Source organism: Amblyomma maculatum, chromosome 1 (assembly GCF_055883805.1).
Source record: "Amblyomma maculatum isolate TAMU_Amacu chromosome 1, ASM5588380v1, whole genome shotgun sequence".
Classification (NCBI taxonomy): domain Eukaryota; kingdom Metazoa; phylum Arthropoda; class Arachnida; order Ixodida; family Ixodidae; genus Amblyomma; species Amblyomma maculatum.
In genome coordinates, this window is record NC_139344.1 from 211,916,385 (window position 1) to 211,938,154 (window position 21,770).

General features: G+C 44.3%; 1 protein-coding gene and 1 long non-coding RNA gene across 3 annotated transcripts; one reads left to right on the top strand and one right to left on the bottom strand.

The window, feature by feature from the left end:
* The first annotated feature begins 9,033 nt into the window (after nt 1-9,033).
* On the top strand, nt 9,034-14,881 carry LOC146205526 (uncharacterized). Of its 2 annotated transcripts, XR_014704202.1 has the most exons (4): nt 9,034-9,449; nt 11,910-12,111; nt 12,488-12,607; nt 13,566-14,881. XR_014704202.1 is itself a non-coding variant. In XM_084590241.1 (3 exons), exons 1-3 carry the CDS (start codon nt 9,406-9,408, stop codon nt 12,551-12,553), a joined length of 312 nt encoding a protein of 103 aa, XP_084446367.1. In that variant the 5' UTR covers nt 9,034-9,405; the 3' UTR covers nt 12,554-14,881. The 2 variants fall into 2 exon arrangements, 1 of the variants encoding a protein (XP_084446367.1); XM_084590241.1 differs by having other exon boundaries at nt 12,488-14,881.
* LOC146205527 (uncharacterized) lies at nt 14,394-20,571 on the bottom strand. Its single transcript, XR_014704203.1, has 3 exons — nt 19,089-20,571; nt 18,790-18,855; nt 14,394-15,047 (listed from the first exon to the last, which is right to left on the bottom strand). It is a non-coding gene; the product is annotated as an uncharacterized LOC146205527 (long non-coding RNA).
* Nucleotides 20,572-21,770: the final 1,199 nt, after the last annotated feature.

Below are 21,770 nucleotides of genomic sequence, written 5' to 3' on the forward strand. Positions count from 1 at the left end.
GTCCTGAGTTCCACTGTAGTCTTGGGCAAGTCCATTCACCTCCGGCTGTCTGACTTGTGAGGCAAAAAACAAAGCACCTCTGAAAAACTTTTTTGTTTTCCCTTTTGCAATGGTTTGATATTTGTGTTTTTATTTTTCACGCTTGGTCACTTCATTTAGGTTTTCACCATTTCAGTAGACCGTGTTGTGTACAAGTGACCAAATAATTTTTTATAAGTATGGTTGTGCTTTTGGAGAATAACAAATACCGACAAGTGGGATTGATCACACCGAGAAGCACTCATTTACTTACTTTCTTCTGTTGGGCTTTGTATGCATTTTCGTGAGTAGGAGGTTTGTTGTTCTGGCCTCTGTGAAATGGGAATACGTGTTATTGTTTCCTGAGAGCAAATTGCACATACCCACGGCGGCAGTTAGACAGGGTTCTATGGAAGCCAAACCCTGAATGTATTATGGGGAGGTCGGGGAAGAAGACGACGAAGGAAACGAAGAAGAAGTTTGAAGCAATACTACCAAAATGTCAGAAAAATCTGAACTGGAAGATTATTTTGATTGTCGACTGCATATTACACCATTGACGTCGACTCGGACATGCAGGAAGTTTGTCACGTCCGCTAAACCCCGGTACTACATGCACTACGCCCAGTCGCTTGTGGAATAGAGCAGCCGAGACGGGGTTTCAGACAAAGCTGTGGTGCACAGAGCTCTGGAGAACGCTTGCAATCAAAGTGAAGAGAAAACCAAACGAGGTGTTGCGAGCTTCCAGCCCTCTACCAGCGGTGGAACAGAATAGCTGTGGCTGCGCTTGTCGCTGTAGTGTTCTGCTTCGCTTTCACTGGGGTTTAGCCCGAACCCCATAATCCTGACAAAATGCCTAGATCAATTATTGTGCAGAGGAGGAAGCACAGGCATGAGGTCACGCCACCTAGCCCTGCCCTACCAGGTTAGGGCTACCTCGGCTCGGATGAGGCTTCTTGTTCACCCTTGTAGGCATGGATTGACCTCAAGGCGTGCCTGCTAAGAACTGACGCGTCCACGCGATACGCCAAACTCACACCAGCGAGAAGCCGTTTACGGCTTGAAACAAGCGGGCTCCACCACGGGTGTATAACACGCGGCCCACAAGTGACGGCGACCACAGACCACGTAGCGGAGGCTACACCTGCGAACGTTAAAGCGAACCAGTTCAGCCCACGGTAGGACATTTGGGTACTGCCACGTCCACGAGACGGCATATAGTGAGCGAACCGTCACGAGCCTGCAGCCTTCTTGCTGCGATGACAGGTCCCTATCGGCCTGTGCGACCGTTGTAGTGTCCCTATAGACTCTCATCTAGAGTATCGCCAAATAATCTGAGCTCATGTATGCGGTGGACCTGGCAGTCCGGGTTCCCCTGCGAACGAGATGCGTTCTAATAGCCTCCCCTTCATCTCCGGTCAGTCATCTCGTTGATATATTGAGTGTGGTCGGCACGAACAGTTACAGCTTTGAAGTGCGAATTAAAGCACTAACGCACTTGACGCTTCCCTTACACCACACATCCTTGTGGACTCATATGGGATGTTACGTTGTACGACTTGCTAAGAGGGCTCAGCTTCATTCTACTAAAATGCACTGAGCGCATTCTTCGTTAAATACCCATGAAATTGACGTTGGCAGTTGCCCTCGGGGAATAAATGGGCACATGCGCGCTCTGCGGTTGATTGTCGAAGAGACGGGCAGCAATTGACAGATGCTAGAAGGGAGTTTTCAAAGATTTCAGTAAAGACGGACACGCCAAAATTAACTGATTGGTTTTATGACATAGTTGATTGAATATGGGATGAGGACTTTATGTGCCGAGTATCGGATGGTTTGATTGCGGATTAAGTTCGTGCATGCATCGGCAGAAGTAGGAATTTAGAGAAATTTCACGATTTGAGGCGCTCTTTTTTTTATAAGAGCAAATTTTTGAATGATGATGTGCACGTTCCAGCTTGCTGTGCCCAAGCATAAAAGCTTTCACGAGTGAACCGCAGTCGCTTTTCCGCTTCGATCTTGTCTCGCCTCCGCGCTTGGTAAGCTTCTCTGCAACGGGCTAGTCTGGCTTGTTCGATGCTCGCCTGTCTGGCACGGATGCGGTCTCTGTCTTCAGCGAGATGTCTATGTATGGAGAATTTACCTACGTTAAGTGAACGACGCAGATGGAATTTCATTAAGACGACGATGTTTACTCTACAGGGCAAAAATGTGTTGCAGTTTTTTTGTTTTTTTTTACACAAGCTGTGAGAGGTTTCTGCTGTAGTATAGAGCTCTCGTGCCTAGGCACTATGATGAAGACGATATTTGCTGCCCAGCGCGAGATTAAACATGCGGCGCACAAGCTCGTGGCTCCATCTGTGGAACTCATGAGGTACTGGGTCCAGGAATAACGTGCAACCCGCAAATGATCGCCGCAGTAAAGCTAACGCTCTAAAAGGCAGTTTTAACCTTAGAGCTTCCACAAAACCACACACAAGAAAATTAAAAATGCGAATTTGTCGTCTGACAGCTGACGCTGGATCGCATCGCATTTGTCATCTGTGGTTTTCTCCTCTCCTGCCACGATTTCCTCTTCCTAGTCGGGGTATGAAACGATGAGTAAAATTTCTCAACTAATCTGAGTGATAGAATAGGAAAGCAGCTGCCGGTGGCCGTGATCAAACCTGCGTCCTTGGGATCAGCAGTCAAGCGTCCTGACCACTGAGCCGGCCACCGCGTTGGGGCTCACTAAGTTGCGATTGTAGGTGTTGATATAATGAATTTAACATTCTTTACTTCATTGCATAAAATTATATACGTGTTCACTTTCGCATGCCACGCAAATTGCGCAAAGTGGCCACACACTTGTAGGGATGCATCCTACTCTACTACAATATACATCTACCTTCTAACTCTCACATTGATACACATCAGTGGTGCTCTAAAATAACTCTTTTTAAAGACACAAATTGAGTTTTGAAAATGCATTTCGCCTGCTAACAGACGCAAGCACCACATATGGGCCGTTCGCACTAGTTCCATTATCGCCGATGCAATGTGGATGGCGGAGTCCCAACAGTGGCATATTGCTGGCAGTCCGCACCTCCCTGGTAGAGTGCCAGAAAATATCTGGTGTGCTGCCCACATCGGACGACGCGGGACCGACAACGAACCATACATAGGTAGCCCACCGAAGCGGGCCCCGCTTTTGTTTGCCCATGCATGTACTATACCACAAGTTGGTGGAACGCTTCGGGTCTTGATCACATGGGCAACTGAGGCTGGGGTAGCTGCCTACAAAGACCCGCTTTGAGGAACATATGTGGGCGAGTTCAAATGGGCTGGACCCTGTGGAACCCACATGGGTCGTATGCGGGACTGCAAGGGCTAATAAACACATAACCGACTTTCGTTATCGGGTATGCCCGCATCGGGGCAGTGTAGGGCCAGCGAGGGAACATAGACACACGGCGCTTCGTATGTCTGTTCTTTCCTCGTCCTGGCTCTTTTGCACTGTTCATTACGCTAAACCTTTCACAAGCTCGCCAAGTTCGCTGTTCTGCTAAGTTCCACCAGTCCAACAACGACCCCGCATTGGCTGTCCACATTGGACCCACAGCGGGCCCCACCTCACGGCCCGTTTTGTGTTACATGTGAACGTACATTGCGCTGCGAAAATTGGCATGCGATTTATTGCTTTGTCGCGATCAGTAAAATTTTGGCGAGTGTAGAAGGAGTAATCGGAAACTGTCGTTATTTATGCCTGTGTGCAAATGAAGCTCTACTTGTCTATAACATTAATCCATATTCGAAATTAGGTGACACAACCATGTCACTCCATGCTTTGTCTTGTCATTCTTCGTCTTATGGCTCTAAAATGTTGTTTCTTCTGTTAACTGAAGGAGTAGTAGTGAAAGCTACACTAGGCTAGTCAGCGATGTATACGCAGTAGTGGTTATGGCATGCGCCGTAACCCTGGCGACTAGTTGCTTCGAGCCACAAAAGAAGGGAAGAGATAAGATGGAGGAGAAGAACTCGGTCAAATGGAGTCATTAGAAGAAACACGTAGAGGTCTGGAGCGTCGCTTTTCAGCGGTTGTTCCCCGTGCCCTCACAATAGGTAATCAGTATGACGACTTTGTTAATGTCTCTACTTATCAGCTCCCCAAATTGTGAGCTCCTGACCCCGACTGGGTCACCTCTGGGATGATTAAACTAATTTTTGACGAATCACCCAGTGATTTACTGAAGCTTGTAAATTACTATTTTAGGACCCCATGAATTCCGGATGTTTGGCGTTTATCAAAAGTTGTCCCTGTTCTTAAAAAGAAAAGCAACATGAAGGGTTAGTATTAGATAATATTAGACCGATTTCTTTAGCTTAGAATCTGGTGAAATTGGTGGGACGTGTGCTGCATGTCCGACTCATGCCCCTCATCACAGAAAGGTGGAATGCAGAGTTCCTGTCAAATTAGTTTTAGGCCGGGCTGCTCAATATGGTGTGCGCATACTGCTTTAGAAAGCCGTGTCCGATTAGCCCGCCGTCATCACCAATATGCTGCACTTGTTACTCTGGACATCCATAATGCGTACGGCAGTGTTGAACATAGGCCCCTGCTGCGTAGACTGAAAATTCTAGGCTTGCCAGGTTACTTTGTTGCTTAGGTGTCACCATTCCTGACTGACAGGAAATGTTACTGATGTCAACGTGGGGTATTTCACCTCAGTTTCAGTTTAGTCGTTCAGTCGTGTCCGACTCTTCGTGACCCTATGGACCATGTCACGCCACGCCTTCCGGTCTCTCACTATCTTCCTAATATCATATAACTTCATCTGCAGTGCCTCGAGGATGCCATCTAAGTATTTCACCTAAATTGCGACAAACACGAGGGGTGGCCCAAGGTGAGATTCTCTTCCAGTCTCTTACTGAGTTCTATTCCGACAACTCCTGATGTGTAGATACGCGTATGCTGATGACATCGCTTTCTTTGCAGCAGTGGATGACTTATATTCCCTTTACAGGGTGTTGCAGTCATACTATAGGTGCCCTTGACCAAGACACCTCATTTTTGGGTCCGTGTTTTATCATTTGTAATGATGTCTAGGACATTACTGTACACGGATCACCACGTCACATTCGCCTACGACTGCTGAATAATTTATAATCGAATTTCGTTTCTCATCTGTTTCGATTTCGGTTTCAACAGCCGAGCGATGATTGCGACGTCACAGCCAAGTTTAGGCGAGGGATAAAAATACAGCGATATAATCATTGCTGTGTCATTTGAATTCACTATAACAATAAAGCCAGCCTGCCTCTATGACAGGAGTCATTACAAGTGAAGAATGACCAATTATATCGCTGTTTTTTTCATGCCAAACATCAAGACATATTGACGTCACAGCCATCTCTCGGATAACGAAACCGAAACTGGTGAGAAAAGAAAATTCAGTGTTAAATTATTTAGCGGTCGTAAACGAAAACTACGTGCGGATTGATATACAGTAATTACGCATCATTAACAAGAAGAAAATTGCCACCAAAAATAGGTGTCTATAGTTATTTACTCTACATAAATGTGCTTGTTAGTTTTCCCCATTTCTAATCAGGCTCACCAAGTTAACATCCCACTAACTTACTGGCATAATGTGATACCTCAGGTGTGCTAAAGTACCTCGGTGTTACATATGACAGAGTACAGCAAAAAAAAAAAAAATTGCGAATATATTTCGATGTCGCTTTCGTTGCCCAACTTCCTCCTCTCGCTCCACCAGGAGTACCCCACTAAATCTTCCTTTTCTTAACTGCCGTCGTGCCAGAGTAGATACATTTTTCTGTACAAACTCCTTCATGGCCACATTATGTGCCCTCAGCTATTAAGAGTACATCCTACTGCGCGTTTGCGCAAAGAGCATGAGGGAATTCAGACCATTTAAAGTTTCTCCGTCTCTTCATTCCCGTTCCCCTCTGGGAAGAATGCAGTGGTTATTTAGCTCTTTTTGCCCTCACCTTGATATCTTCCAAAACTTGCTCTGTTCATTTATATTGGATGTTCGTAGCGTTGTTTTCTAAATAGTACTTTATCACATATAACTCCCACTTTCTAGCCTAAAATATTGTATTTACTTCACTTTCTGCTTTTTCTCCTGTTCAATGCTGTCTGTATATTGAACTGATTTTATCCGTTTCTGATTTATATTTTAACTTTAAACTTTATATTTCGAATCTTACTGTCCCGCGTTCAATTCCATTTCTTTATTGTATTTTCCTGTATTTCTGGCCTGTGTTTTAGGTACCATGCACTTGTTGAGCCTGTAATGGTTGTTTATTTTATGTATATTTCTACACTACTATAATCAACGTCAGTTATTTGTTGTTGTTTTTTCCTCTCTATCATTTTTTTTATTTTATGATGTGCTCAACAATTCTCTTACTGTGTATAAAAGACATGCTACTCATTGATTTTTTTCTTTTCGTGACACTTTTCGTCTCAGTTTCATTTCATGTGCAATTGATTTCTTCTTTTGTGTTCTATCTGTGTGTGTAAAACTTGTGTGTGCATTTTCATTTTCTTATTTTTTTTTATTTGTGCTGCAGCACGAAGACCACATGGTTGTTCCTGCGCACATTAGATAAAGATTGATTATTATTATTATTATTATTATTATTATTATTATTATTATTATTATTATTATTATTATTATTATTATTATTATTATTATTATTATTATTATTATTATTATTATTATTATTATTATTATTATTATTATAACTGCTAGATATCTCCCAACGGAAAAGTGCCTGCTCCGCCCCTGCTCGTCCTTTTGCACAAGTCGGCAGCGGTATCGGTGCTGCGGCGGGACTTCGGGAACTGCAACTGCTTCGTTCGGTGAGCGCGCCCACCGCTTCATTCTTTGAGAGTTGTCCTGCACGCCGGTCACCCTGGTTTACGTTGGTGCGCGTGAGAGCTGTGCACTGCTAGATATATCTCCCAACGGAAAAGTGCCTGCTCCGCCCCTGCTCGTCCTTTTGCACAAGTCGGCAGCGGTATCGGTGCTGCGGCGGGACTTCGGGAACTGCAACTGCTTCGTCCGGTGAGCGCGCTGTCGTGACGCTGGGGCTATGTCGACCCGGCCTTCACTTGGTAGCGTGCAGAGACTCGGGGTTGATGAAGGATTGAATCTTCGACGTTGGTACAATATGTACAAGCAGGTTTAATGGCACTTTGGGAAAACTTATTTACAGGACTATTTACATGAAAAAGAAGGGTATATTAACAAAATGGCAAACGTATAGAGTTCATAGCGAGAAGCGACTGGATGAGCCGTTTACCCAGGGCCCAGAGCGACATTTCGTGCTCTGCAGCGTCCTTAAAACCCCCTATGTCCAGCCCCTCTCTGAAGATGCTGACCAACCAAATCCAGGGCACGCCCCTCAGATATCGGCATCCAATCGAACACATCACTGCACTGATGGTCTGAAGCACTGACTGGTCCGGCATTAATTCGTTGGGCGTGATCACTTGTTGGCGGGAAAAGCTTGGGAACGGCGAGGAGAGGAGGTACATTTCTATTCTTCAGCAAAGAAACCACAGGCTGGTTCTGACAAGTGGGTTTACTTCTCAGAAACCCAAGTGCACGTGGGCGCCGCATACGCTCCCAGCATTGTCCGTTTTCGACAATTGCAAATCTTTCCTGCATTCCTGGGAAATCACTTAATGGCTGTATGCGTCATGCTCCTTTCTTGTCCTGCACGTCAGCGGACATGTCACTCTGTCGTCTCCTTTGGAAAGTAGGCATTCCTCACTGGACGATAGGGCTTCTCGACTGGAAGGGTGAACAAAAGAAAGAAAGCACTTCCTGCATTTTCCGCAGGGGGACGTTTCTTTGTGTTTTTCCAGACGTTCTCTTGACAGGGTCAATTTGGCATTTGCAGGGTGTCCACAAAGCAAAACAGGCTTACAAAACAGGATTCCTGGAAACAGGCTCACTTAGAGCCATTGGACCATCACCACATATCCACAACACTTATCCATGCCCACAGGCGAACAATAGAGCGCGCAAATGCGGATGCACGGTCGTAACAGCGCCCACCGCTTCATTCTTTGAGAGTTGTCCTGCACGCCGGTCACCCTGGTTTACGTTGGTGCGCGTGAGAGCTGTGCACTGCTAGATATCTCCCAACGGAAAAGTGCCTGCTCCGCCCCTGCTCCTCCTTTTGCACAAGTCGGCAGCGGTATCGGTGCTGCGGCGGGACTTCGGGAACTGCAACTGCTTCCGTCCGGTTAGCGCGCCCACCGCCTAACGAACGCTGATACCCATGTGTTTTTAAGAGGTTCCTTTGTTACTTTCTTTTTTCATGCCACCGACTGCTGAGTGTTATTTCTGAACTTTGCTGCATTGATATGGATAAGGGCGAGGAGTGTATTGTCTGTCAGAATACATTGCCGGATGACGGCCGTTTTATGAGATGCATGGACTGTAAAGAGCCGTATCATTTGGGACAGAACTGCTCAGGTATCGCTCCAAATACGTTCAGTACGATGGGCCCGCAAAAAAGAGACGTTTGGGTGTGCAAAACCTGCCGTACTAGCAAAAAACGCAGTGGCTCAAATTCGCAGCAGCTGACAGAAGAGAGATTTAGCTTACCGGAGACGTATTACGTCTCCCGGAGACGTACAGACGTAGACGTATCGGACGCCTACTGCGCATGCGTGAAAATTGATGTAGACGTATTCGGCTGACACCGGGCAAAACACGTTTTAGCTGTACGTATCGCCCATACGTAAGACGTATCGCTAGACGTACATGCAGATGATGATGATGGTTATCCAATAAAAAAAAAAGATAGAAGTTATTTGTAATAAATACTTCAAATAATGTCACAAAAATGTCACATGCAGATCCCCCGAAGTCATCATGTTGACGTATTAGCTGTGTTTTGAATAATTATTAATTTGAGCTCACTTTTAACCACTTTGCCACCTGCAGCAAGCCTGAACAATCCAAGCCTAGTTGCATTAAATCCGTTTGTTTTGGTGCTCACATGGAGGAAGGAAACAACTGCTCGTGTTTGCTGGTGTTCGGTCGTGTGCTAGAATTTGCTCCTGCTATCGGTGCAACCTGCCCACGTTACGTTACATCATGCCGACAGCATCCTTCACCCTTCACGACAGGCAGCTTTTAAGCACCCTATCATGGGATGAAATTGAAGACATGCATAGATTTCAACGGGAGCGCGATATTCCAAAGCCTCGAAGGAACTTACGTGAGCGTGGTACCCTTCAACATCGGCGCCAACAACAACACAGTGTTCAACGGGATTTTTAGATTCTAGAAAGAGAGTCTCTAGCTCCGAGGCACCTTGGCACAGCTCGACTTTTACTTCGGTCATCTACTCTACGGTATGACAAGTGGCTTGATCTGCAAGCTCTTCAGCGATTCTCCGAGGTAAGTAGCGCATGGTGTGGTGGCTGTGGTGGCTTGACGGTTACAAGCCAAATTATTGATAGCAGTGCTTTCTGTGTCAAATAAATATGCCCGCCGAAACATGTAAAGCAAAGCTGACTGGCTGTGGCGTTTCAGTAGTCATCTTTGAATGCGAATTAGCGCTAATCCTGAGGTTCAGAGCTTATCAAAACAGTCTAACACTTGTGCGACCGCTTTCAAGCGGAATTAAAGAGATAAATTCCTTGTGAGAAGCGGGGCGGGATGTCGTATCATCCCGCGTGCACACTGCTACGCACTCTCGCGCTACTCATTGCACATCATCCCCATCAGCTTCCATGTGTGCATGAACGCTACCGAGCCTTCTACTCGATATAACTACGTCAAAACCCTATCATTTTGTAGTCGAAAGGCACCAGCGCTCATGCTCCTAGGGATGATTGCATGGGGCCAATGCTCTCTGGCGCGTAACGGCGTTGTGTCGTTTCTAGCAGGCGAGCAGTTTTGGCTACTGTAAAACATCAGTCACCGAACGTCTGCTGTAATCATTCATTTTTTTTTTTTTTTTTACGTCAATTAACTTAGGCACACTTGTGCAAAGGCATATATATATATATATATATATATACCCCTGCTCTCCAACTCGGTTGTAGAGCTTCGGGAAGGTGCTCTCTTGTCGACATCAAATTTAGTGAAACTGTTTAACGTCCCGAATGCAACCAGTGCTATGCTGCTTTTCTATCTTGCCTACTAGCACAGCATAAGGTCATCAACATAAACACTAGCACACTTACAAGTCAATATTTTTTTTGATTAAATTAGGGAAGTCCACGGAAACAAAAACTGAGAAATACGCAAAAGGTTTTTACCAGCACAAGTTATTTTTTAATTTGCTTCATGTATTAGAAATACTCAACACAGAAATTTCATAAAATTTTATGCAATAATTTAAACAATGTAAGCAATTTTGGATTTGGCCCTTATCGATATGAAAATCTATATTTGACCCTACTTTGAATGAAATTTGTTTCAGAGTCGTTTCTGGTCTCTTTGTGAAAATAATACCTGTAAATGATCATATTGTGAATACAGCTGATGAAGAGTTGTAGTATTCATTGTCACACAATCAGCAGCACTGATTTGCTCTAAAGTGAGCAAATAACTGCTTAGTGGGCTTCTGCTTCAAGCAAAGATGTGAGGCTATTTTCTATTGGTAGAAATTAGTTGGAATGTGTTTAATGAAGAGCTATTTTAATTCGGTGCACCATTGTATTGCCGGGGAATGGTAGATGCACATAGGATGCAAAGCGACAAGACAGCGGCAAATATTGTCGTTTCTTGCCAGTTTCGGCTATTTGCTTATGTTGCTAAATGCAGAAAGCCGCTGCCAACAGGCTAAACTAAATGTAGTCTTTTATAAGCTATTTTGCGAGCTTTATGCACAAACTGCTTCGTCTGCTGCAGGCCTATGTTCCCAGTGTTTTTATCTTCTGGCTTCAGATTTTCGTGTGATCTCTTCATATCCTAGACAGTGATAAGGAAGTAGCTATGGAGAAGCAATAATTGAATTTACACTTGCAGTAGTCCACCCTATCATGCTAAAGCTGAGAAAGAAAGCTGTCAAGAATAAAATAGATTTGGCTCATTTCCATCTGCACATCAGTAGAATCTGGCTCATTTTTGATTTGGCACATGATTTCTGTGAAATTCCTGGTCTTTATTTATATCCTTACTGTGTCAAACCGTTTGCAAAAGTGAGATGTATATATGGTCTTTCAATTACAAAAAAAAAAAAAAAAAAAAAAGAAGAAGAAGAAGAAAATAACTAGTGTAGGTTTCTGAATTTCGCTTGCTTTGAAAAAAAAAAAAAATAATAATCAAGTGTCGATGATAGTGTTGAAAAAATCCGGGAGCACTGCGGAATCTACACTGCAGAAATGTGAAAATCTAAGCGTTGCTGGTGCACACAATGCATCACGTTTGCTCTCATCATTATGAATTAAATGCACAGTCATTATCATTGCTAATGTCATCACTGCTAATTCCAACTTCATTGTCATCGCTACTGTAGACAAGGAGAATTTTGATGTGTGTTTCACGATCCCGAGCGTTGCACAGTTGGCTAAAGCGCTCGGATGGGGATGCGAGGGATAGAGGTTCGGCTCCCAGCGGAAACAGGATTTAAATTTTTTCTGATGGCATCATCATGACGTCATTTGATTGACAGCTATAGTGTGACCAAACAAACGAATGCCGACAGTATGAGCCATTAAAGATTTTCACCTTAAAATTGATGGGCCTGTACGAGGTAACGCTAGTGAACTCTTCCAAAAGCAATGCAATAAGTATTATGCTACGGCACAGTAAAGAAGGTGCACACTGAAAGATTATTTTCTCATGACCACTTTATAGGGACTCTATAAGCGATCGTTGCTTGCAGCCGCTTCAATTTTTCCTCCTCAGGCGGTGCATGCAAAGGAAGGCCCCCGTGCTCAACTGCTGGGGCTTCATCATGGCACAGCAAGGCAAATTTGTCGACCCTCTGTGGCTCAAAGGGAGGACTTCTCTGGGCACAAGTGGAGCCTGTGCAGAAATATCAGGCACTAATGTGTACCAATGCCATAGTCTGCCAGTGGGCCATTTAAAGGCAGGCGTCACGATGCAGGTAAGCCTGTTCAGTCATGTCTTCATTGCAGTAACTAGCTGTAATATGTTTTTCATATTCAGGGGAGTCCATTTCCAAATTAAAGCCTAACATCTCTGCTGCGAAAATTCCACAAGTACTTTTATATTTTTTGAGTTGGTTTTTGGGAAAGGGTACTCAATGACCCACCTCATGAAAAACAGCTTTTCATCTGTAAAGAAACGTGGCACTTAAGTATGTGATGCAAGATTGTGTTAGCATGTGGCATTTTATAAATTTGTAGGAAAAAATTGTATCTAAAAACTGGCAACTGTAATTACATCTCATTATACAAAAAGAACAGAGGCACCTGTGTAGACCCACATTGGTTATATTTTTAATTCTTGCTATCTTTTAGGGATCTTCAAGGAGACGGTGCACTTTGAGAACCTGCAGAAGATCACCATGGGTCATAAATATGTGATCTATAGTGATGCAGCCTACCCCCGATGGCCTCTACTCTACAAGCTGTTTGGAGGTGCCGTACTGCAGCCTCATCATGTTGCCTTCAACAAGGCAATGAGCAGTGTTAGGAAAGCTGTAGAGGAAGGGTTTGGCAGCATAGCACGGGATTTTGCTTTTATTGACTATTTCAAGAACCAAACTTTGAGATGGTAACAGGTAGGGCGCATGTATAAAGTTGCGCAATGAACTGCCGAACGTCTTTGTACAGTTGTCATGTGCCTATGTACTTTGTCTTGTGTCTGCCTCAGTTAGTCAGTACCTTGTGCCTTTTCAGACATAAGTGTCGGCCTACGTCCTGCGGTCAAAAAATTTGGAACATTTTTTTTTTTTTTAGGCTTACTTTCTCAGTAAAATATAGACAAGCATGGCAAGCAGTGACCTTCATAGTTGAGGCATTTGTCAACAGTCACAGAATTCATCTCTGTATTCCTTACAGCAATAATTGCAGCATGCAGTGGTGCATATCTTGTAAATAGGGTAAATGCACTAGGAAACTTGGACATCAGAAACAAGTGGACAGGAGGCTTGCAGACTCACAACTGGATTTACTAAGTAAAGATGACACATATAAAGTGCACAAAACCGCATGCTCAACGCTATACTTTTGCTTGCTGTACATATGTCCTCTTTCGGTTAGTAAAATACAGTTGTGAGCCTATGTGCGTCCATGTCCACTTCTGTTTCTGTTGTCCGTGTTTTCTAGAACAGTTACTCCATTTCCGAGATGAGCATCACTGCATGCAACAATGCTACCCAAAGATTTATGCTGTTCATTTGTTGATGCTGTTATGCCGAGATGCAGCTTTATGAATTTTTTTTTTTTATGCGAGATGCTGCAATATTTATCTCGATTGATTGCAGCAGTGCATGACTACTTTCTCGTTGTTCTCGTCTCACAGTGTTCAACATGACATGGTGTGTGCGTGGTGGCGTTTAGGGTGGCGTGTGATAGTGTTCGTGTTCAAATGCAGGGGTTTTTGCCTGAGTGTGCAGCGATATGACAGCTTCGGTTTGCCATCTCGCTACTTGGCGAACTGAAAGGACGCGATGACTTTGGTTCGGCGTTGTCTCCCATGCTCCTTTGACTGCGTGACCGTCTACCGGTGAACACCCGACAGCTACGCTCCGGACCAACGGCTTCACTTGTTCCCAATGCTAACTTCGAATTGTTAGTGGCACGAGATGCTTGTGACTGCAAATATGCACTAGACCACCAGTCTGAACGCTGCACTTGAGTTGTGCTGCGTGGGCCATCTCTAGTGTTTCACCCAAACGGTTGTGTGTGCATTTGTGTATTGTCTAGATTAAGGAAAGGTGGCATCTGAGTTATAAAAGTGTCTGTATGTGTGAAGTGCCATCTGCTTTGGCGAACCACGACAGCTTGTCTTTGTCAGGCCGTCTGACGGCTTCAGCGAGAACCTGTGCTACCAGATGCAAAAAGTGATGATGCCATTTTATGGTTTTTCACTTCATGCCGCTAATTTACAGCTCATATATTCATTGATCGCATGTGCTGGTAGAGTCATTATTCAGAGTTTTCTGTACACTACTGAGTTAATTGTACTCTCATTGAGCTGTCATGTTGTCGTCATGCCCGAGACGCTTTGCATTGTAGCCCCATCCAGTAGTGTAGCCAGAGCTCGAGTTTTACCAACGTTGGCATCAACGAATGCCGCAGATGCCCTCTCCCTCTGTTTCTGCACTCTTTTTTTTTTTTTCATAAACTAAAGTCACCTTTGGATCTCCTAGATTTTAACCCTGCAAAACTGTGTCTAGTCAGGCCAAAGCTATCACGCATATTCTTCTTTTCTTTTTTTTGCAGCTGTGGGTTTCGTGGACCCTGAAAATCACTTCGTGAGCCCTTATTTGAGAAACACTGACCTATGATATGCTTTTAGCAATTACCACTATGTGACGGGACATTTTGAATTTCTTTTGGTGAAGTGGTGACCACAGGCCACTAACAGTGTTTTCAACGTTGTAGCTGAGGCTCACTTGAGAGAGCACATATATTTTTTTTTTTCGAGTCATTGCATATGTTTACAATTCTAACAGTGCAAATATTTCTTAAAATATGCAATTTAAAATTAGTGTAATGCCCTTTGCAGATAATTTTGGACCTGTATTTGCAAAACTGTAGCCTTAGCTACTTATGCACCATAAAATGCAAGAACAGAAACACACCGACAGCATTTGTGTTGCAAAAATGTATTTGGGATTTATTTGGCAAAGTGAACATGGTCGAGAGAGTTTTGGACAAAATAAACTGGTGCTATCTGCAATGTGATATAGTGCCAACATAAATAACTTTCATTCTTTCATCAGCGCAATCAGCATCTTGTCAACTGATTGCCAAGATTTCACCAGCTGATCTTCACATGTCCATCTTCACACGGGGCAGTGTTCTTCACCATGTGCTGCATAAAAAATCCGTGTTGTATTCTTCTGCCTTCCTGGAATGAAAAGGTGCAGTGTTCACAGAAATTACTGTAAAATTAAAGCTGTTATGAGAAAGCTGGAGGTTGTTTAATATTGCTCTCCAGCTGGTATTGCAGTGAATAACTACGCACATGATTATTCATGAAATGTCTGGGCATATGGCATACCCCTATATCATGGCACAGAAGTGCAGCAGTCTCCTCTTGTGAATGCACCTATCGAGGGTGGAATTGCCGCTCCATTTGCTCCATTCTGCTCCCAAACTGCTTTTCCTGCTCTATCCTGCTCCAAAATGCAATATTGCTCCAAAACTGCTCCAAACTGGCTGTTTTAATGTTCTACCATCAAATTTAGTGCAACACGCAAACAATGTCTTTGCACCAGTGGCAAAGATATAACGCATCTAGCACTGGCCTTAATACAAACGAAATTTTTGTAAGGGGAGGAAGCATGTGGCATAATAAATATTTGTTTGCAAGTAAATTTAATATGAGTCACTGGCGATTGGAGATAATTGCAAAAAAAATGCACTGTGCATGTGCCGTAGCACCTCCTCTCAGCTTTTTGAATCGCCGGTGGAGGGAGAAGCAAGAGCAGCAAGCGAAGCAGATAGGCGCAAACTACTGCGAGTTGTTCGGAAGGAAACTTGTCCGACTGGAAAAACCACATGAGTTATTCTAATGGTTGTGGTCTAAGAACAAGCAGGCACTTATCGAGCCTCTTTTTCAGTAACAAGCTTGTCGGGCCTACGGCAGACAAAATCATACTTGAATCGTTATGGGTTGGTACACCAAAGATGTCACTCACTAGGAAGCGTCTCAAGAGTGTTGGAAAGCCATACAGGGCCTATTGCCAAGATTTAAAAAATGAGCCCCAGCATTGCTCAAGCAAATGATAAAACTATTGGAAGGAGGTAGTGAAGTAAAAATGCTAAGGCTACCCTTCAGTGCTATCTACATTTCCTGAAGGCACTACTGACCACTGCTCAGGAATTTATCAGCACAGGCATAGGATCAAAACGGGATATGCACAAGATAGAGAGCAGAAATGTCATGCCCATTAATCTGAGCTCCAAATTAGTGGCATTGCTTGAGTGCATTGAAGTGGTAAACTCGACATTTGAATCTGTCAGGTCAGAATAGGCAACTGCGTTAGGTCACAAGGTCACACTAGGTGTTCAGTTATAAAGCACACCAGCAAGCATTTTGTTTGCTGCTAGTCTGTTCCAAGTTGTTGGCCGTTGTCTTGTCAGAAATGAGTGCGAAGTTGGAGAGGCATTGAACTTGCGTAAAAAAGAAGAGCTCATCTTTTTCTGTCAGAAAGAGAAAAACAATTACTACAATCATCAGAGGCATTGGACCTTAGGAACCTGCTTCAAAACATAATTCAAATGCTCCAAAACTCGTCTCATTGCTCCAAAGCTGCTCCAAAACTTTTGTCTCGCTGCTCCTAAAGCTGCTTCAAAATGCTTGAGCCTGCTTCCACCCCTGACCTATGTATCAGACCCATTGATGACTGTCTTTAGTGGTAATGGCACATACCCACGGCGGGTAAAAAGGCCATGGTATATAGCAAGTACAAAAGGTTCATGGACAAGCAATTGAGTATTTTGATAATTACGAATCTTAAACTAGAATTTCATGAAAAAAAAAAAAGAAAGGAAAAGAAAAGGCAGTGAATTCTCATTGTAGCAATCTACCTGGTGTGATTATATAGTTGTGAACAGAATTGCACACAGGTTGTAGGGTATATCCCTTGGCACTTGCCCCGAAGGAGAGGAGAATAAACACAAATAGCATGCCTGAGTAATCACCATTTGAACGATCTAACAGTCACTAACAGTGTTTCACAAGGATGCCTGCTTTGGCCACTGTTGTTGAAAGTGTTCATCAAAGACATCATTGCCCACATCAACATATCCATTAAATTTGTCATACATATATAGGGTGGATCTGGTACATATGATATGGGCGTGTTCAGAAATCTAAAATATAAATCGAGAGACAAAAAATAATTTTGGGAAACTACTGTCGAGCTCACGCCCTGAAACTCTGCTAGGTCTAATCCGACTAGCTGATGTCGCCCATGTCCAAGGACTCCAGGCCGACATCTTTGCAGATAAGTTGACACCTATCTTGCGCCTGTTGGATATTTATTAGTTTTGCCACCACCACATGCAGATAACTGTTCTATTATGACCGGCACAGATGCAGACACGTTGACAAAGCAAAGCAAAGCCTTCCTGTTAACATTATTGTTGTGGCTTCAATCAAACAAACTTAATATAAATTGTTCAAAGACAACGCTAGTTATTTTCCCAGAAAGAAATTTTCTTTTTAATCGTGCTGTCAGCAATGAGAGCCGGAACATTACAATTGTAGGCTCGCAGAGAATACTAAGTGTCACGTTAAACAGCAATCTGTACTAGGACTTGCCTGTTGCTGGCATATGCAAAAGATTTTCCATGGTATTTGATGTTATTTTATGTCAGTGAACGCTCCTTCTGATGCACATTGAAAACAAATTGAATCATTTTTTCACATCAACCAATGCATTAAGACCACAGTGGAGGGTGGAGTAAACAATATAATTTTGCCATCCTTTTCTTGAGGATAAATAAAATTCACCAAATGGGTAATTGCAGTAGAAATGTCTCTATAAAATATTACTTCTGAGCTTTTGCATTGATTATGCACATTATGCTCTTAGGTCATGGTGCAATGACCTAAGAGCTGGAAATGCATCACACGTCCAGGCAAACATCACACAAAAGTGTGAAGCCGCAAAAAGAAAAAGCATGTGGGAACTTCCCACGCTTTGCCCGATGATGAATACATTCTGGAGAGGGGTGCCTGAGGGCACACCACACAGGAAGATACGGTGGCTGTTTGGGAGAAGGGACATGGCCATAAAACCATTACACTGATCCATTAGTTGAGTTCTACAGATGCTGTTTTGATCCGCTGTATGTGACATCAGACATGCCCTGTGTTTTTCTGGCAGACAGACTCCTTGTTCGACTATTGCAATGCTATCGAAGTGAAAAAGGAAGTTTCTATGTCTCCTCGCCTGTTCCCAAGGTATGACTGCAAGAACATTGCTTACCAATACTGTTTGATTGACTGGCTGATTGACCCAGAGAGATGTGCCGTGTTTTATTGGCCAAAGTTCTGTGAGAGGGCTGGATTGATTGTTTAAAGGCTTCTTGTGGAGTAAAAAAATACTGGCCCTGGGCAAGAGGCTCAATAGTCTATCATTGCTATGAACTTGCTTTTGACCTTTTGCTGTTAAGACCTTTGAAGTATGTACATAAGTCTGGAGAAGTGCAATCAAATTTTATTGTTTTTGTTCTCTCATCTTCGAAATGTCATTCTTCCCTCAAACCGAAGACTCAGTCATGCCACCAAATGGAGTGTAGGTTCAAAACAGTCTGAGACAAGCATAACAATACACAAAGCATTGCGATGGTCTCATGAGTGTGCACCATGAACATGAAAATTTGTGAATAATTTGTTTTCCTACTCATTTATTTCATTTATCGCTGCTTTCATAGACCATTGCATTTTGTATAATGCACTGTTGCTGCTGCTGGTCCGTGCATAGATTTGGCATGAATGCAAAAGCTAACAACTAGGTTCTAGTGCAGTTGTACTAAGCAGTTTTGAGTTTTAAACTACAGTAAGTTGCTAAGGCATTGAGATAAATAAAACTTTTTACAAATTGGTGCTGCTCAAAATAACGTAAATATGTCCTCACCCCTCAGGGGCACTGACTGCAGGCTTGGTGTTGACAGCAGCGGCTCCACACTGTGCAGACTTGTGGCTGTGCCATGGAAGCAAGCAAACAAATGAAAGAAATAATTATTTCTGCAGCCATGAGATCTTGGGCTGTTTTCCGGTGCATAACAACATGCACGAACTTACTTTAGCACTCTGGCTAGACCTTGTACACAGCAGTAAGAGAATCAAGACTGAGCATTGCAGTGCTTTGTAAATAGCTGTAACGTGTTCAACAAGAACATTGAAGAAAGTAATATAAGAAGTGTTGTCGCTTACTATTCTGGGAGTTGTAATGATTGCTTTCATCATCATGAGTCTCTCTGGGCACCATGTCATTCAGGCACTTGCAGGCTCATTTTCATCTGAAAGGGAATAACCATATGAGACACAGATGATTGGTAATTAACTTGCCAACATAATACAGGATGTAATTGTGCAGCTGAAAGTTGCGCCAGGACACTAGAAAAGTGCCACGACGCAGACACTGTTGCCTTCATTCAATGCAATGGTCCTTAACAAGGATCCTTTTTTAAGTTTCAGGTGTTTTTATAACACAATGAGCAAACCAGTTCAGCCTCTGCGACTTGTAAATGCTAATAGGACTTCCAGTGCCTGAATGTTTTGTCCAACAGCATAAAATATTGGCGCACTTCATTTCACGTGCTGACACAGGGACACAAGTTCATAAGCTTGGGGCAAAAAAAAAAATAATAATAAAATAAATGACCTCTTGCAGTATTTGGCTTTGGCACTGCATTCAGCATGTGCTGTTAGTTAATGGTGCCAGACAATTGTCTGAGAAGATAAATTAAATCATCTTGCAAACAATTTTCATTTATTGTGGCTCCTGGTGGCTGTGCACATTTACATGCACATGTAAACAAAAGCAGCTACACGACGTGTATTATATTATGCAACTCGAGCCATGCTTAGCAAAAATGCTGAAATATCATGTATCTAATTCGCACAACCTAAGTGGCTTTTTACTTTGCGCTGCTATTCCCCAGCAATCGACTAGGCGGTGTTCAGACGGGCGGGCCGTATGTATTGTGGGAAAGCATCATCCACCATCACTCCTACTCGGAGCGCACGCGATCGGCAGGCGCCGAGTCACTGCCATTCCGAGCTACTCGAAAGTGCCGTTTTCGTCACATATGATAACTAATTGTTCCGCTCGGACAGTCCGCTGTCCAGTCCGATCGTCTGAACAGAGAAGGTAGTGAGTAGTGACTTACCAGAATTTTTTTTTTTTTTTTTTTTTTTTTTTTTTCTGACGCTGGATGGCTTGCAAAGGCCTTTGCGAACGCCCTTATTGCGCAGCGGAGCGAGCGCTCGTTCGCCGTCGGCGGATCCCTAGAAATCGTTGCAACTTCTTTCGACGGCGCCTTCTCCCTGCGCTGTACAGTGTACAGGATGGTGGCGATCTTGAGCTACTTGCTGGTCGTCCGCCACACTGAAACGCTTGCGCATGATGTTTTCTTGGCACGGCCGGGGCAAGGGTATTACAGCATTTGATGACGCCAATGTGAAAACGGGAGAACTATGTGGCCCGTTGCGCACAGCAGCACTCTACAAGCACTCGTAGCACCACCCCATCGGCGCTTGGCTTGGCTGCTGAAATCTCGTGAGATCTCGCGAGATTACGGCAAGCTGGACGTCACGCGGCATACGTCTCCGGAGTACGTCTCCAGCGCCTGTACGTATCGGTAGTTTTCACGCATGCGCAGTAGGCGTCCGATACGTCTACGTCTGTACGTCTCCGGGAGACGTAATACGTCGCCCGTCAGCGGACATGTCACTCTGTCGTCTCCTTTGGAAAGTAGGCATTCCTCACTGGACGATAGGGCTTCTCGACTGGAAGGGTGAACAAAAGAAAGAAAGCACTTCCTGCATTTCCCGCAGGGGGACGTTTCTTTGTGTTTTTCCAGACGTTCTCTTGACAGGGTCAATTTGGCATTTGCAGGGTGTCCACAAAGCAAAACAGGCTTACAAAACAGGATTCCTGGAAACAGGCTCACTTAGAGCCATTGGACCATCACCACATATCCACAACACTTATCCATGCCCACAGGCGAACAATAGAGCGCGCAAATGCGGATGCACGGTCGTAACAGCGCCCACCGCTTCATTCTTTGAGAGTTGTCCTGCACGCCGGTCACCCTGGTTTACGTTGGTGCGCGTGAGAGCTGTGCACTGCTAGATATCTCCCAACGGAAAAGTGCCTGCTCCGCCCCTGCTCCTCCTTTTGCACAAGTCGGCAGCGGTATCGGTGCTGCGGCGGGACTTCGGGAACTGCAACTGCTTCCGTCCGGTTAGCGCGCCCACCGCCTAACGAACGCTGATACCCATGTGTTTTTAAGAGGTTCCTTTGTTACTTTCTTTTTTCATGCCACCGACTGCTGAGTGTTATTTCTGAACTTTGCTGCATTGATATGGATAAGGGCGAGGAGTGTATTGTCTGTCAGAATACATTGCCGGATGACGGCCGTTTTATGAGATGCATGGACTGTAAAGAGCCGTATCATTTGGGACAGAACTGCTCAGGTATCGCTCCAAATACGTTCAGTACGATGGGCCCGCAAAAAAGAGACGTTTGGGTGTGCAAAACCTGCCGTACTAGCAAAAAACGCAGTGGCTCAAATTCGCAGCAGCTGACAGAATCAGCGGACAGCTCTGACGTACCGTCTTTGCCAAAAGTAACCAGGCTGCTCCAAAGGCTGGCGGAGCAAGCACGCGGCCGTGTGGCGGCGTTTCGCTCGCTGCGGCTTATCGGTGTTCGTCAGCTCCGAGGGTACAACAGCTGACGTAACTTCGCACCCTCACTCTCGCCCGTTGGATGATAAAAACTAGGCGCGTATCATGTGCCGGCTGCGATTGGTTGTGCCCAGCGAGGGCGCTCAGTATAGCGACAGGGCTATTCGCTCTTCTCGGCAATTGCCTGAGGCAGAAATGTCACGT

Bases quoted from the DNA above. Each gene is read 5' to 3' on its own strand.
- LOC146205526 (XM_084590241.1), top strand. From the start codon at position 9,406: ATGACAAGTGGCTTGATCTGCAAGCTCTTCAGCGATTCTCCGAG. The intron at 9,450-11,909 runs GTAAGTAGCGCA...TTTCCTCCTCAG, and splicing joins CTCTTCAGCGATTCTCCGAG to GCGGTGCATGCAAAGGAAGG. The intron at 12,112-12,487 runs GTAAGCCTGTTC...GCTATCTTTTAG, and splicing joins AGGCAGGCGTCACGATGCAG to GGATCTTCAAGGAGACGGTG.